Genomic DNA, 16,082 nt, shown 5'->3' with positions numbered 1-16,082 from the left:
GGCGAGCGCTGTATAGTGGAGGGAAATTGATTCTCCAGCACAAATTATAGGTTTAATGACTTTTTGGAGGACAGTTACGCAAATGGGTTCATCTGTTACAGCCTGGTTGTAAAAGGTGCCTTAAAAAATATATAAATTATGCTGCGTTTGTAATTAGCAAACGCCTGAGAACAACACAGGGAGAACAGAGTGTAACAAACGGAGAGTTGAGACTGAGAACTCAAGATGCTTTGTGAGACGCGCGCCGGCCGTGACTTTGGCTCAGGCCCGTTTGCCCGAGTTTTGAACTCATTCGGGTTTTAAGTCGACTCTGTAAGTGCTGGAACGTCCACTGCACCAAAGAGAGAAAACAATGCTGATGGCTAAAAATAAATGAGAAGTTTACAAACATTTATCAGCGGTACAGAGCCATAAATCTTTGGCCTTTAATAATATATTCACTCCCTCAAAGCTCTAAACAAGAGCGTTATGGTTTGTGGATTGGTAGGACGAAAGTGTGTGCCTGAGGAAGGCAGAATCATATTAACAGTGATTTATTGAGGAAAACGTGTATTGCAATCTAAAGATTGGTAAACTGGCACTGGTGTTTCCCTGCTGTCAAATAGCTAGCTTTAATAAATGACTGACTGACACAATGCTAAGGACACAACGTGACCAAATGAATCAGATGTGCTGGAGCTGAGATGCATCTAAAACATGAGATATATTACTGACAAACACAGTGAGACAACTTACGACAAGATACCTCCATACACATGCCCGAGCCTGTATGTATAATTTTGAGTCAGTTAATGAAAATCCACAAAAAAATACTTTCTGCATCCAGTTTTCAGCTGTATAACTGTTTGAATCTGGGCAAAAACACAAAAGCAATTACAGTAATCATTTATCAGGGAAAAGGTTCACAGATTAAGTTATCCAGGTGAGGGAAGGGAGCGAAAACCCTGATTTTCAAAATTCCTCAAAAATCACAGAGGGAAAAAAAATGATCAAAAAACATTCCCTGCTACTTCTGTTTCATAGCATCTTGGAAATGTGAGTGATGGGGTCCTTCATGGGTCCTTGTGTTTAAGCTCTTATTGCTGCTTTAAAACAGGGAGAAAGAGATGATATATGTGCTGCCGTCGTTCATAAATTCGTCTTAAGCCGGTGTCAGGCAGATCGGATGTGTTTTCTGAGGGATAAATTCATTAAAAATAATGACTAAGGACGGAAATCCTTTTAAAATTCAAATCTGGCGTGCTCTGGCTCTGCGCAATGTTGCTGCTACAGGAGAACTGACCAGCCACACGCTCCTAATACTCGAGTGTCGGCACAGTTAAACAAAGAAGCAATGTTTCCTTTCTAACTTTAAATCCATTCCCAGCTTCCTTTTCACATTAAAGTTTACAACCCTCCACATTACAGCAATATAAACTCATTTGGAGTTACAGCTGGCTTCTGTGAGTGTTTGTAATGCCACAAAACCAAACTTATAAATCTCCTGTCTTAAGTGAGCACAGAAATATTCCCCCTTATGTCGACAACAACAGCTTTTTAAATTCCAAACTGCACATACATCAAGCAGAGCACTCGACTGGCAGGAACAGCGCAAACACATTCCTCAGCACAAAGGGGAGATTTGACATTTCACACTGGAATATTTGAAGTTTTAAAGAGGATCACTGAAGGACTTCGAGTCACACATACCAATCAATTAAAGATGCTGCCTTTGCTACTCCTCCACTTCCTTCAAACTGTTAACAGCTACTTAGGGTTATACAAAAGACCGTGTCGCTATCCGCTATTTCGATCAATGAATCCACGCTGCTCTGAAGCTGTAGAGGGGTCTGCTACCACCAACACATGGGCCAGACAGGCTAAAAGCTTTGCTCTGCAGGCTCTGCCCCAGTCAATGGCTCCAACATCTCATCTGCGCCAGAGCCTTTCACGACGGCTGGGATTGTCTTTCTGAAAAAAAGAGCAGTGAGGCTCAAGGATCAGTGGGGGGAGAGACAAGTGCATATTAATGTCATTTTCCCCTGAAGGAGCAATTTCACAGCCTGGGGGTTTATCTTAGGAGGTCTTGAGCCATAAAGCCTAACGGATGATGTGCTGCACAGACCTCTGTCTCCGTCGCCATCCCCCCCAACAACTCCTACACACGCTGTCTATCTGCTGGTATGCACACTGCCAGTGCAGTGTACAGTCCTTGCGCACAGACACACAATGCCTTCAGGCAGGAGGGCAGACACACACACACACACACACACACACACACACACACACACACACACACACACACACACACACACACACACACACACACACACACACACACACACACACACACACACACACAGAAAGAAGCAGGGGAATTCATGTCAAGCTCCAGATTTGCCACCTGAGTGGTCACCCTGTCCACTGGGTGCAGTTTGCTAACTGTCAGCCCTGTGGCCGCCGCGTCTCACAGTGCTGTTCACACACAGAGTCACACTCGTACCTCAGAAAGCCTTGTACAGGTCTTTATAGTGCTTAACTTTTCAAATGTTAAGTACTTAGAAACTGTGAGGTATTTACCAGGATTGTAGTTTTTTCCCCACAGCCCATCACAAAGATGGGCAAAAGCAGGAAATAGAGAGGAAGGGATACTCGGATTTTCTAAACCTTTTACAAATAAAAATATGGAGTTCTGAGTGAATGCCTAAAAAGATTCACTCAGCTTTAGTGAATAATTTTCAGTAGTTTTAATAACAATCTTTTACTCTAAATCTTTTGAGGTTTGTCTATACCAGAGATATTTTTCTGTTACGATAATTTTTTTAAGACTTGCTACAGCTTCTCAACTTTTCGGTCTGGACTTTGACTAGGTCCTTGTGACACCAGGACATTTTTACATTTACCCAGCTGTCTTAATTACATGATGCAGTTCAGGGAATGTGGTCTATTTTAAAAGTGCATTTTCAAAGCAGAAAAAATATAAATCAGACTGTGAAATGGTCTGATGCTTCTTGCACAACTGAGTTGAGTTTCCTGGGCTTTCCGGTGTCAAAACTTCCTTCATTACCTGTCAGATGTTTTGTATCCACATCCAAAGAGTAGCTTCTGCTGCATGCTTAGTGTCCCCTACATTAATTGTGGCAACACACAACTGAGAGATACGACTTTACTTCTTGTCACAGAAAGTCTCGGATTGTACCCTACGCTTTCTGCATTCAGAGCGTGGGAACTTTCTCCATAATATCTACTCTAACAAACCACTTAGTTTAAGTCAGAGACAAGTGACTCTGTCTACTGATGCTAGGTGTCCTTTTTGTTTTAAGGCTTTTCATAATTTTACTACTTCTTGCAGAAGCGGGACATCAAATCCGAACAAAACAGAGGTGACAAAACGTGACTGTATCTGCTGTGAGGAGAATTGTAACGATGGGGAACAGGTTCCTCCACTCGTCGCTGTTTTTCCAACAGGATGTGCAATCACCTCACTTTGATAGAGTGAGTCACGTTTATTTTCCAAATCAGCAATGGCATCCACAGGACCACAGCTCTGCAATTTTATTACCCCACATGAATACCCTGTGATGGCAATGAGTCAATCATTACCCCACAAAGCTGACTTAAAAAAAAAAAAAAAAAAAGCTGTGGTAAAGTCTATGAGTTTTTTTCTTTCTTTCTTTCTTTTAAAGGAGCCGGCAGAGATAAAAGCTGGGAAAGAGGGCGTGTGACTCATCCTCCACCCCGACCGGACTCACACCAATGCAAACATGCATGCTATCTCTCCCCGGTGGACACGCAGCAGCCTCTCTACGAGCGACTCTGGGATTGCCTTTGAGAGCCATCCATGCGGCAGAGCAGACATTATCAGGGAATTAGCGGGGAAATAATGCTTGTCTCCAGTCCCACTGATAACAACAATAACAGTCAGACAGTCCAGGGCCGAGGGGAGCCCCCCACATTCCAGACTGCAACAACGCACGGCATTCACACCGGGCGGCAACGTTTAGGGACAAAAATGATTGTATTTGTAGGAAGCGGCAGCTCGAGCTGGACAGCTCAATTTTATGAGGTGAATTCATTGGGTGGATGACGGCTCAGGAGGTCGAGTTTTCTTTTCATTGTTTGCTACAAATTTACCTGCTGCAAAATTCTATATTTCTTTGCAGGTTAATTTAACAAATCGCGTGTACGGACGCCTAAATGTCCTACAATTCATTCATACTCTCATAAAAAAGATTCAAAGCATGCTGCATTCTGCAAAGTCTTACATTTACCCAAATATAGTTAGTCTGTTTGAATACAAAATTGCCCCTCCCCCACGTGTTGCTATTGGTTGCAGGCCTGTAAAAGGCCTCTACACTTTTCAATCTCCTGCAAAAAAGACAAAATTATTTCTTTGGAAATTTTTCAAACAGAAGCCCAGAGGAGCAACGACCATCATTTGTATTGGTTAGAAAACCAGGAGCAGCATTTTTTTTGAGTGGAGCAGTGCAGGCTCTCTACTTATAAAAAAACCCACAGCAGCCAGAAAGATTCAACAATGAGGTAATGTAAGGTTGTAGTATTTGTGTTACTTTATGAAGAGCTGCAAAATCTTTTAATTATCTCAACAATAAGCATTTAGCAGTTCTTCTTTCTACCCGTTTTTGCTATAGGTGGCACAGTTACAGCTGTAGAACTTAAAATGTCAAGTTCTTTTTTTTCAGCAGAACATATAATCACTGCTTTTCATGTTTTAAATAGAAGCAATTTGGTAAAGTTGAACTTTTTTGTGGTGTCACTGAAATTGTGGTATTCTTACTCATGGTTATCATACTGGCCTTTGACTGTCACAGCACCAACAAACATGCTAAAAAAGCACATAATTGTTTCTTTCTAGGCTGCAAAATTATGAGCAACACACAAAGCGTGTCTTCAGGGAGAAAATAAACCATCAAAGCTCAGTGTAATTGCATTTTATAAATCCATCAATGTTCTTTTGTTTAGTGTCTTTAATTATTCAGCTAAATATTAGTCTAGTTAAGAACTGTAATATAGTAGCTTTGATGGTCCTCGAAGAAGCTCTATATCTGCGAATGTTTTTGAGAGAGTGAGTACAAAATAATAATGTGAAGCTGCTTATTACGCAGAGATAATATTTTTTTCTCAGATTCCCTCCTGAAGATAAGAGACGGGATTGTCAACTGAAAAAAAAGGCTGAATGGGTGTCAGCTTGTTGGTTGAGGGCACTTGAGCAGCACTGGGCTCACTCTCACTTCGGCTTGAACCCAGACCTGGCACTTATAGGGAAAAAAAAAAAAAAAGATCTGCAAGTTCAACTCAATAAAAACACGCACTTCGCAGACTTGGTTAAAGACATGCCTTGGCTGCACATGCACTTCCTAAGCAAAGATACAAGAGTGCAATTTCCATATTTTCATATTGCATGGATCCAAATCGTGCAGTTTCCTCTCATTCCCCTCCTCTAACCGCCTATTCGTTCTCCTTTTCCTGTCATTTCTGCCTCTCTGCTCCTTCTTTCGCTCCATCAATCGTTTCGTTTCCCAGCAGACGGGGCTTAAAAACCTCCACTGTCAGCCGTTTTCCTAACACCAACACCCTCCACATGCAAATGATAGAAAATAATAACATAAAAAAAGCAGCACACTCACAAATATGTTTAATCAGACGGCTTAACAAGCGTTTAGAGAGAACAAATCTGCACAACTTTGCACAAACAGGAGATGAGACCAGGACTAAGATGGCATCATACAATTTGTGCAAACAGTATTGATGCAGAGATACAAAAGCAAAGCATGCCATTGATTAGGCCAAAACAGATGAGACTGAACCAGCCCATCATCCGAATCCACATGTGCTCCAGCATCTTCGCTCCAGCTGCAGACATCGCGGCTTTTCACCCGGTGGCCATTACAGCTTGTCTAAATTCAACTGGTGGACATCTGGCTGTGCTGAGGAGATAACTCTCTCCTTAATAGGGGGATTTTAATTGGCTGCTGTGGAGCTACATCAAAAACCCAGCAGACCCTCAAGTCCCCGAAGGACTGTAAACTCACACCAGTGATGAAAATTTCTCCTCCAAAAGGCTATTTCCATGACTTCATGTCTCGCCTGTGTAGACTTTGCAGCAGTTAATTACACTTTACAGCTTCCTAAGTGGGATGTTTTTGAGTTGGAGGGATGATTCTCGGACGCCGAGGTCCACAACAGACCTGGAAAGTCAATGGGTATTGACCTTAGGCAATTAAATCGCAGTAAGTTAAACATGCAAACTGTTCAATGTTATGAGAACTAGAAGGCAGATGCTTGGAAAAAAAAGGGTATGAATGAACAGTGTTTAAGAAAGCAGAGGTGCTACATCATCGATCTGTTAGGTTTGACTGTATTTAAAGCTCACAGTTAACGACAGAAGCATAGAGTGGAGAGTATTGGATTACTTGTGCATTGACTCAGAGTGGGATAGTACTGTGGTGACAGGATGCTTTTAAGGAAAATCCTTTTCTGCATTACACTGCAATTTCTTCACTCTGACCTCATGTCTTTATATTAAAGACGCCAACATTTCTTACTGCTGAATAGTATTGTATAACAAAAACATTGTTCTTGTTATGTTAAAAGGTGGTTTTGATCAATAGTTCTCTGGGACATTGTTTTTTGTTTTGTTTTAAATAGACTTTTAGTCCAGTACCTGGCCATTGCAGATAGTTGTAAATCCGGTAAACTCAGTCATATGACTCATACAAAAAGGCTGTTATGGTATGTAGCCAATACTATAACAGTGATCATCAAAGGTGGTTGTCATAACCCCACAAGGTGTAGCAAACCAACAAGAATTGTGTTTTAATTTCCACCTCAAAATGAAAGTAAAACACAAAAATATAGCTTTAAAAGACTTTTGAATTTATGTCCTAATTCTTAAAAAAAATGAAAGACAGCGTTCACAAACGAACAACAAAAATATTTGGTAGTCGATGTTGTCTTTAGTTATACTTCTGTTTCTGTTGACTTAACATATTTCATAGTCATTTGACAGATGTAAGATATTTTCTTGTTTTATAATGGAATGGAAGCTGAACGGTTCTGCTCTATTTTTCCTACTCACTGAATATAGTCTCTTCTTGCATAGCTAGGCTAGCTCTCTGAAAGTAGGACCCTAAAGCATCTGCTACTAATATAAATAATAATCAACTATAGAAGGAAGTCAGCAAAACATCTTGAGTGCTGTTCTTATGTGTTCTGCTTAAGACAAAATGCTTTTAAGAAAATAAGAACTAACATCTACAAATTTTGACCCACGTTTCCTAACACAGAACAGCAGCATGGGAAGATTACTCATCTTTATGGAGCCCTGCATATCTGTATTTCAGAAATCTCCCTCCAGGCTTTTACTGTAACGTGAGGTTCCTCTGTTACCTGATCGGATAGTCGGCAGCGCTGAGATTGATGAAAAAATCCCAGCTCCAGTCCCTCATGGCCAGCAGGTCAGCCATGCTGCGCAGATACATAGTCAGCAAACTGGCTCCCCCCCAGATGGTGGCCATGCGCCAGGGCGTCACCCTCACGTTGGGATACTGGGCAGCGAGGGCCTGCACCTGCCTGTGCAGGTAGTTGGAGCGCTGAAAGAGAGAGAGAGGAAACAAACTGTGTTTTGGAGTCGCGTGGCTCCTGTTTTAGACCGTGTTTCAGGTCCCCTGCAGCTCACCTGGTCGACGTGAATGTAGTAGAAGTGAGAGGTGTGGTAGATGGCTTTGAACAGACGCTGGAACTGGCGAGAGGCTCGTCCGTGAATCACCAGAACAAAAGCTATTCTCACTGGTTTCAGTGGAAAGCTCTCCACAGAGTCTTCATCCCACTGGATATTCACATTGGCTTTACCTTCACAGGTTGACAGATAGCAAAGAGTTTTGTTTTATGCATGAGAAATTATTCAATCAAACCAGAATAAGTATAATAAGGAAAATAAATGCAAAGAATGGGTTATAGTTATTTTTTAGGGTCAGCGACATTAGAGAAATTTTTGTCCGATCCTTTTTATCTGCTTTGGGCAATTTTACCTATTTTTATCAGGCACATTTGAAAGTTAATGTTTGACACCATAAGGATAGGTGATTTCAGGCTGTTTCTAGACAAAATATGTATTTTAATATGACAAGTAAAAGCCAAAGACAACACTGAGATAGTAGTGCACTTTTGGTACATAATGTCAAAGAATCAAAAGGAAAAAAAGAAAAATAAGCATAGAAATGTTATGGATCTATCTATATTTCTCTTGAATATGCACTCAGTTATGATTCATATATTGTTGTGTGTATCTTAAGATAAAGAGGGTCCAACACTGGTCCGCACTCCCTTTAAAAAAGGGGAATAACCACTCCAGACTGAGTGCTCAATGAGACGTTAACACCCAAATTTGTCACAATTACAAAACCAAACGAGAACATAAAAACAGAATCAGGAAAGATGTAATGCTACAGAAGCATCAATGCTACCAACGCACAACCATTCAGTCGTCATTTGATTGATTTGGAGCCATTTCAACAATTCCAGCCTCATAAAATCTGCTGTAACCACCGTCCTCCCACAGACAGGAATCCTATCAGAGGTTCCTCCGGGAATCCGGGCGTCGCTCGGGATGACAGAGTGCCATCATACCACAACAGGCCAAACTCCCCAAAGACGCCTTGGACTTTGCAAAAGATGACAACAGTATGAATGTGGGGACACACACCCAGGTTGTGGCCTGTCAAATGAAACAATCCCAGCGGTCCGTGGAGAATTGTTGGAAACATTGCTTTGCTTCATTGTGTGGTTTTCTACCACACTTAAACAACCCTTAAAAATTTATACCAACATAAATCTTACAATGTAAAATAAACTTTAGAGATTTTAAATCAGTACAAAAGCAACGGACTTTCTTTGAATCCCTTAAAGCTGCGAACCTCCCCCGCTCTTCTTCCCCTCAAAAAATTATCATGGGCATTGTTTGTTTTTAAAATCTTTAGCTATCACGGCAAATGCACACAGAGAGTGTATGAAAGATTTCTATTCACTAAATAAGCCTTGGGCTGGAACCTCAAATCACTATAATTTAGGGTTACAGCTCCTAAGAGCCTGTCTGTAGTGTAGACACAGGGAACCTAAGGGAATACTGACATGTGGACTGTTTATTCGCCTGGCATTAAGGAAAAGCCCTCTCTGCTGGCCCTGAGGCCTTGTAATTACAACGGGTTTCGGCGTATGTATCTATCATATCCATATTCTGTAGAAAATGATTGCACTTGCTGAAATGTAAGGTGGATTTGCTTATAGACCAATGACAAGAGTAAGGTTAACGATACGCTCGCTTGGTTCTAACTGGCTTTACCTCCCGTCATCCCGTCTGTGTAGCACAGAGTTTGTGCTACATCATTTCCACATGTGTGTGTGAGAGTGTGTGTGTGCTCTGAGGGAAATCTGCTGCGGGCCGTATCAGATTGAACAGTAATTGGTGACCGGCTAAGAAGATCCACTGGCTTGCGTTGCAGTCAGATAATTGGCCAGTCGCTTCTCAAAGCACTCCAAGAGTGTGAGCAAGACTGTCTGGCTGAACTAATGAGCACTTCTGTGCGAGCTAAACTTTTTTTTTTATTGTCAATTTGGTCAACCTGTTCATCTGCAGAAGAGCAGCTTTGCGTGGCATATTCTCTGAGCAGACTGTGTACCTGAGCTAAGAGCTTGCTATCAATCTTTGAAACTGCCTTTCCCTCATCTGCTATCATCCTGCACTCTTCCTCCATCATCCTGTGTAACGTCTGGCTCTGACACACCCTCCATCTTAAACGCTCATATGAGAGGTTAGAAGAAGAGCTGAATAAGGTCCCAGAGGGCATGTACCAAATTGCATTAGAAAATGTCTTCTGTGCTTTAAAAGAGAAGAAAAAGACACACAGTGAGATTTGCAGATAAAAAAATGTGGTATGAATAACAAAATTGGTATTGCATTTGATGTTTTCAAAGTGTCATATTTGGTTTATCATCAGGCAGACAGAGTGAAGACACATTTTCATATCTTTCCACAGATTTGACTTGGCCATTCTAGCACATGAATACACTTTGGTCTTTGTAGCTCTGGGTGGATGTTTATGGTCGCTCTGCTGGAAGATGAACGCCAACTCCAAGTATTTTACAAACTCCAGTAAGTTTTCTTCCAGGATTTTATTAGGCTGCATCCATCTTTTCCATGGGTAAATAAAAGGTTGATGCTGCCACCACCATGTTTCTTTGTTGGGGTATCTGTGCAGGTTGACGTATGAAGTTCGATATATGTCAGTAAGATCTGTACTAGATAACATAAAAACAAAAGCCCAACTAATTTACAACTTTGTTACATGACATTATGAAACCCAAAGGCTGAGCTGCAGTAAACCAGGTCTTAAGATAGGCCTCCTGATTTATTACTTTTCATATTATGGATGGTCTGGCTTTAGCATAATGTTTTCCTTAGAAGCTGTAAGTAAAACATTAGTTTTGTTGTCTGGATTTTTCTTTTTTCATTTACTCATATATTTCTTACCACAGATTGTAGAGTGGTAATTGTGTAGTGTCTCTTTAAGATACTCTAGTATCGCTAATGATGTCACATGGATGCGCCACTGCTTCTTGGTGGAGAGCGTGGAAGAAACGTGCTACAGACATGGACTGAGACGGACATGTTAGCGCCCTAACTATTTATTGAGATCTATTTCAATGGGATGGTCTCAATAGGATTATAAAAATTAAAAAAAAATTCAGTAGATCTAAATAATTCTTCATGGTTTATGACACAGTCATCATTTTTCTACCAATATTTATCACTATTCAGTAGGATCTTTTTCCAAATGAGGCCTTTCTGCTCCCATCAGAAAGCAGCTGCCTGTTGATTCGGCTGCAGCAAAGTTAGCATATGAGATCATCGAGGGTGAACATGTTCCCCCTAAATTCAACGACTCTAATGCAGAACTAACACAATTGCTAATCCAGCCGAAGCCTCGAGGATTGAAAGTCGATCAAACCAAATTGGGCATTTTCGGCTAACAAGGTTAAGACTTGATTGGGAAGGGAGGAGAAATAACACGTTGGCAGGCAGCAGGCGGACGAAGAGAAAGAAAAGTGATTTAATTTAGTTGTTGTGTTGTTACAGCCCAGCCACCAGGGGAGAGCCCTTTTCAATTTCTTTGTCTCTTTTGATCAAATTGTCAGTTCAAGTGGGCTGCGACTGGCTGTGTGAGATGACAAGAGATCAGGCACAGACGGGCAACGCTCCCGCCGATGAGGAAAAGGAATGCACCAAAGTTGCAAAGTCATTGTGCTTCGTCAAGTTATAACAACAGGAGCTGGGGCAGGAGAGGTATCTCAGCAGAACAGGCAGGAGGTATAATAGGTTTCTCCTCCTCTCCTGCTGTCTGCGTTGCATACAGTCCGCTGCCTTGCGCGCGGTCGCATGTGTGTGTATGCAATGTTCACTTCAACATGCCTGCTGATGCGTGCAACTCGCTGATGGCTGCCGGCGCAACAGATTTTGTTTACAGAATCCACAACCAGCCTTGCAGATGTCCATAAATTTGTGAGCGTGCTGTGTCTGAAAAAGATGAGGGAACCTGTGTTCTGTGGCCAGCTTGACAAAACAGACCAAAAAACCAATTTGGGGAGAACACAAGCAGCATCCCAATTTTATCCAACAATTTACTCCACCAATTATACATCGGAGGGGTGAGAGCGGGGGAAGTACCTTGGCTTTGATGAGAAATTGCAATTACTAGACGAGGAAATTTTTCTCCGTCTACTTAAGCTTCACTATAGACCTACTGTCTGTGCTTAACTTTGTGAAGTGGTTACTCTTGTTGTTTTCTCTGGAGGAAAAGATTAGGCAGACGTAATGAGAAAAGTAACATGTAAAAACAAGACAAAAAGGAAGGAAAATCACTCAGAACAACTTTTAACAAGATTTTCTTCGAATGATAACTCCCTTAATTTCATTCTACTTAATGTACTTCTCGCTCCTATTTTTTTAATCTATATTTCCTGCTTTCCTATGATATGTTTCAGGAGGAATTGTCTATTGTCATAAACATAAATTAATAGCAGTGATTTTGTAGATGGCTAACTTATGTTCCAAAGAATTTACATTTAACTCGGTATGTACGGTTCTGAAAGAAAGAAAAAAAAATATTTGTTCCTTTCTGATATCTTCTTGATTTGTTTTTTATTAAAATTTTCTCAAATCATCACACAAATTTCAGTTTCAAAGCTAACCTAAATAATCAACATTTTGTTTGTAAATAATGACTTCATTTGTTAAAGGAAAAACCAATCCGACCTCACGCTGTTAAAAATGATTCATTTCCATGTTGAGTCACAAAGAAACTGTGACAGTCATCATTTTGGTTTGGTTTCAGGACTCAAACCGAGGCGTTCCCTCTGACCGACCTGGGGAACCAATAAATGACTGAAAGAAAACCTGCGTGACAGCATGAAGAGGGCTCAAAGATCAGAACAGACAGAATACAGAAAACCGATGAGAGAGCTTCAGGAGCCATTTTCACCAGTCCGGGTCAGTGTTCTCGACTTAATGAGGAAAGATGCCGGGAAAAACATCTTGATCATCTTCAAAGCTTTTGGAAAAAATATTCTGTGGATTGAAAAAATAAAAATGAAGTTGCGTGTCGTGCTGCATCTGGGATTAAACTAAACAGTCAAACACGATGGCGGCAGTGTGATGGTCTGGGCCTGTTTTGTTGCTACATTCCAACTAATACGATCGTTGTTTTTGCTCTTTAACGGACAATCAAAACAGTCCTTAAGTTAAAAAAGAAATACATAAATAACTGAGGGTTTTGGAGAGGCCGAGTCAACGTCTGGGCTTAAATCCCGTAGAGATGATGTCGTCTGGCAGCTTGAAAACCCACCAATGAGACGGCATTGAAATAATCCACTGGAAGGGTTAAAGTTTCTCTTCAGCGACTGAAAAGACTCATTGCCACTTGGTAGTTGTAGCAGCCAAGGATGGCACAGTATACTAGGGATTACTTTTTTCATACATCAGAACTCGGTAAGGAACCAAATCCGTTTTCCTCCCAACACTGTTATACAAGTAACTTTACAGCTTCAAGCTACTATGCAGAACTCTCTGTGGACTGGAGAACTCGACGTGCAGTGAGGATGCTTCCCATTTCAAATGCTGCTCTGTCAGCAGCACTGAGGACAGCGGCGCGTAGTGCAACACTGAAATGTGAGGAGTGACTGAAAGAGAAGCGTCACAGCAAAATGGCAGCTCTTTTTCACAATAGCAAATAGAGGGAGAAGAAGAGGAGGGGGCAGGAGTCAGAGAGAGTCTTTGGAAACTTTTTAATCAGAAAGTTTGCCTGTTGACAGCTCCGACAATCAGATCAGATCCTGAATTTGCATTCAGATGTCTCAGTGTTGGCTGAGACGCAGTGATACCTTTTCAAATGGTGATTACAATTTCTAGTCACAAATGAGTTCGAATGTCTGAGAGGAAGCTTAGAAAAAAAGCTGTCTGCCTGAAACACGTATTTCTGTTTGATTTTAAAAAATGTTAAATGGTCATTCATAGCCATCAACTTTAACATAATCTGTAATTTTTTTTATAGAAACCAGATTCGACACATTTGAATGGCGCACAACTTTTTCTGAACTGTGCAGTGCTGTGAGAGCTCATGTACAGCCAGCTGCACTTTTCAAAACAAAAGCAAAACCACACCATCGTCCACTACTTCCTGTTGTCTTCTTCGTCCTTTTCACCAGTAGCAACAATTGTAATTGCAATTTGCAAAATTTTGCAGTTAATGGAAACGCAGCTACTGTCTCATTTTAAGACACAACAACCGGGCCCTTTAAGTACTACGGCTACTCTTTCAGTTTTTTTTCCCTATAGAAAGTACTCCTGGCTCGGTGCTTCTGCTGAGTTGTGTCTCCTTCCAAGATGTAGCTAATTTGTTTATGGCTGTTGCAGCCATTAACCCTGTTGTATTCTCCTGATTAATGTCTCCAGAGAAAGAAGCCCATACTCATTGCTTCAATGTTTAGTGGTGCCACTTTCCTCAAACGAAAACATTGATGGAGCTATTGCGGTAGATAAATATGTGCACACACTTTGTAATTATCTTTTCCTTACTAAGTATCCCTGACCCGGTGCTTCCATCTTTTCCAGACAGCAAGAACTCCTGCTGAAATCTAGATCAATTTACTGGAACAGATTCACACCGTTCTTCTTTGCATAATCAAATAAAAGCCACACAAATTGGGAGGGCATTCAAATTCTGCCTCTCATGTAAACATAAAACCATGACAGCCCTTCACTAGAGTAAAGCACTTACCTTCAATAGGGCAATGACGAGTTACTGCATCAGGCATTAGCTGGCCCTCTTTGTGTCTACAGTAGACTTCAGCAATCTGTTGCCGGCACTCCTTGCTCTTGGCTCTGGACAGGGCAGAAATGGCTTCCTTGCCGCTGATCTCACATTGCGGCGGCTGATCGTACGTCACCTCCAGTGTTGGTGTAGTTGCCTGTTTCCTGTGTGGATGCTGATGTCTGTGCTGGGACTGGTCAGGCTGGTCAAGTGAGGCACGAGTGTGCTGCTGCTGCAGGACTCCGGCGATGCCCTGGCCACCAGGATAGGAGGCATTGCTTCCCAGTTCTAGCGACTGGTGGCCTATCGGCAAAATCTCATTGGAGCTGCGGCCCAGTCTGGGAGAGCTCTCGTGCCAGGCCTGCTGCTGGGTGTGGGGCTTCCCTTGGACACGCTCCCGCTGCTTGCTGCTGGTGGCGCCCACAGATTGCCGGTGCGAACGGGCACCGAAATTACTATTATCTATGTTCTCAAAGTCTTTTGGCACCGAGTTCTCATTGTTGCTGTCAACTCTGCTTTTCTCCTTCGGCCGGTGGGAGTAGTACCCGTCCTGGAAGGAGACAGGTGGAGCAGAGGAGAACAGAGACGAAGGAAGTGTTGGGTAAATAGAGTGGAGAGAGAGGTAAGAGAAAGAGCAAAGGGGGGACACAAACAAGAAAAACAAGATCAGAACTGAGCGAGCACCGTGCATATCAAGTGTTGGATTAACAATCAACATGGCATTAATGACTAGGCAGCTCGGCACCGAACCACGAGCCATGAAATGAAGCATCAAGGCACCACAGGGTGCTACATAATTCAAGGTGATACAGGTCTAAGGACTCCGCTGCTCCGTGCCGTCAACAGATTAGCCCTTGGTTTCAATTAAAATCTCCTTCGAACAGACCCAACACTCCGCAAACAAAACACCAAGAGGGAATAAAGATGCAGAACATGACTGAGCGTGAGCGTGGATGAGCAAGTGTACGCGCATGTGTTCTTCCTTTTCCCTGAGACAAATAAAAATGCAAAGAAATTGCAGAGGCGTGGCATCTGACTGCTCTGCTCGGCACTGCATGGCTGCATATTGGAGATAGTCTCAGAGTGAACGGGATTGTTTGCTTGTGCCCGTCCTCTGTTTTTCCAGCAGAATGGGCTGAAAGCATAGGGGAGCACGGGGCACAGCAGCACAAAAATCTGCTAGTGAGTGACACAGCGGTGGAAGATGAAGGAGCACTGGCACAGGGTGCAAGCTATGTGAATTTTCTCTACTGAAATGTTCTGTGATGCATGAAACGGGGGGAAAAAACAGAAAAAGCTGCCGCCGACCTGCTATAATGCACCCTTCTACAGAAGCTAATCAGAATTTTGAAAGGGAAAAAACAGGACGACAAAGAGCAGCCGGGGAGAGACATATAGGGGGCTTTCAAACGTTTTAAATATTTTCTTGGCTTATACCCACAAAGTTTCTATGAATTTTACAAGGATTTTAAGTGAAACATTAACTGAAGGTAGCATAGAACTGTGAAGTGGAGCTAAACTTCATAAAATGTGTCAAATTATTGAAAAAGAAACGTTAAAATGTGACAAAAATTACCCAGAGTTTGGATCTTTTTCCCAGGCACTATGACAGCATGAATTATAGATATGTGTGGAAAATAAAGCCTGTAAGAGAGAATCAGAACCAGGACAGGTGCGACGCACGGGAGAGAGAAGCGAGATTGGTTGAAAATGTCTTTC

General features: G+C 42.0%; 1 protein-coding gene across 1 annotated transcript in view; it reads right to left on the bottom strand.

Moving 5' to 3' along the window:
* The window catches only part of LOC129367002 (xylosyltransferase 1-like), a 95,497-nt gene that overhangs the window by 34,367 nt on the left and 45,048 nt on the right, over nt 1-16,082 (bottom strand). The window contains exons 2-4 of the mRNA XM_055041182.1: nt 14,331-14,913; nt 7,679-7,851; nt 7,390-7,592 (exon numbers count right to left, since the gene is read on the bottom strand). Coding sequence (XP_054897157.1) covers nt 7,390-7,592; nt 7,679-7,851; nt 14,331-14,913 — 959 coding nt within the window. The remainder of the gene's footprint in view (nt 1-7,389; nt 7,593-7,678; nt 7,852-14,330; nt 14,914-16,082) is intronic.

This window comes from Poeciliopsis prolifica, unplaced genomic scaffold (genome assembly GCF_027474105.1).
Source record: "Poeciliopsis prolifica strain line A6 unplaced genomic scaffold, Auburn_PproV2 SCAFFOLD016, whole genome shotgun sequence".
Lineage (NCBI taxonomy): Eukaryota > Metazoa > Chordata > Actinopteri > Cyprinodontiformes > Poeciliidae > Poeciliopsis > Poeciliopsis prolifica.
Note: the sequence above shows the minus strand (reverse complement) of the source record. Positions and strands in the feature narration are given on the sequence as shown.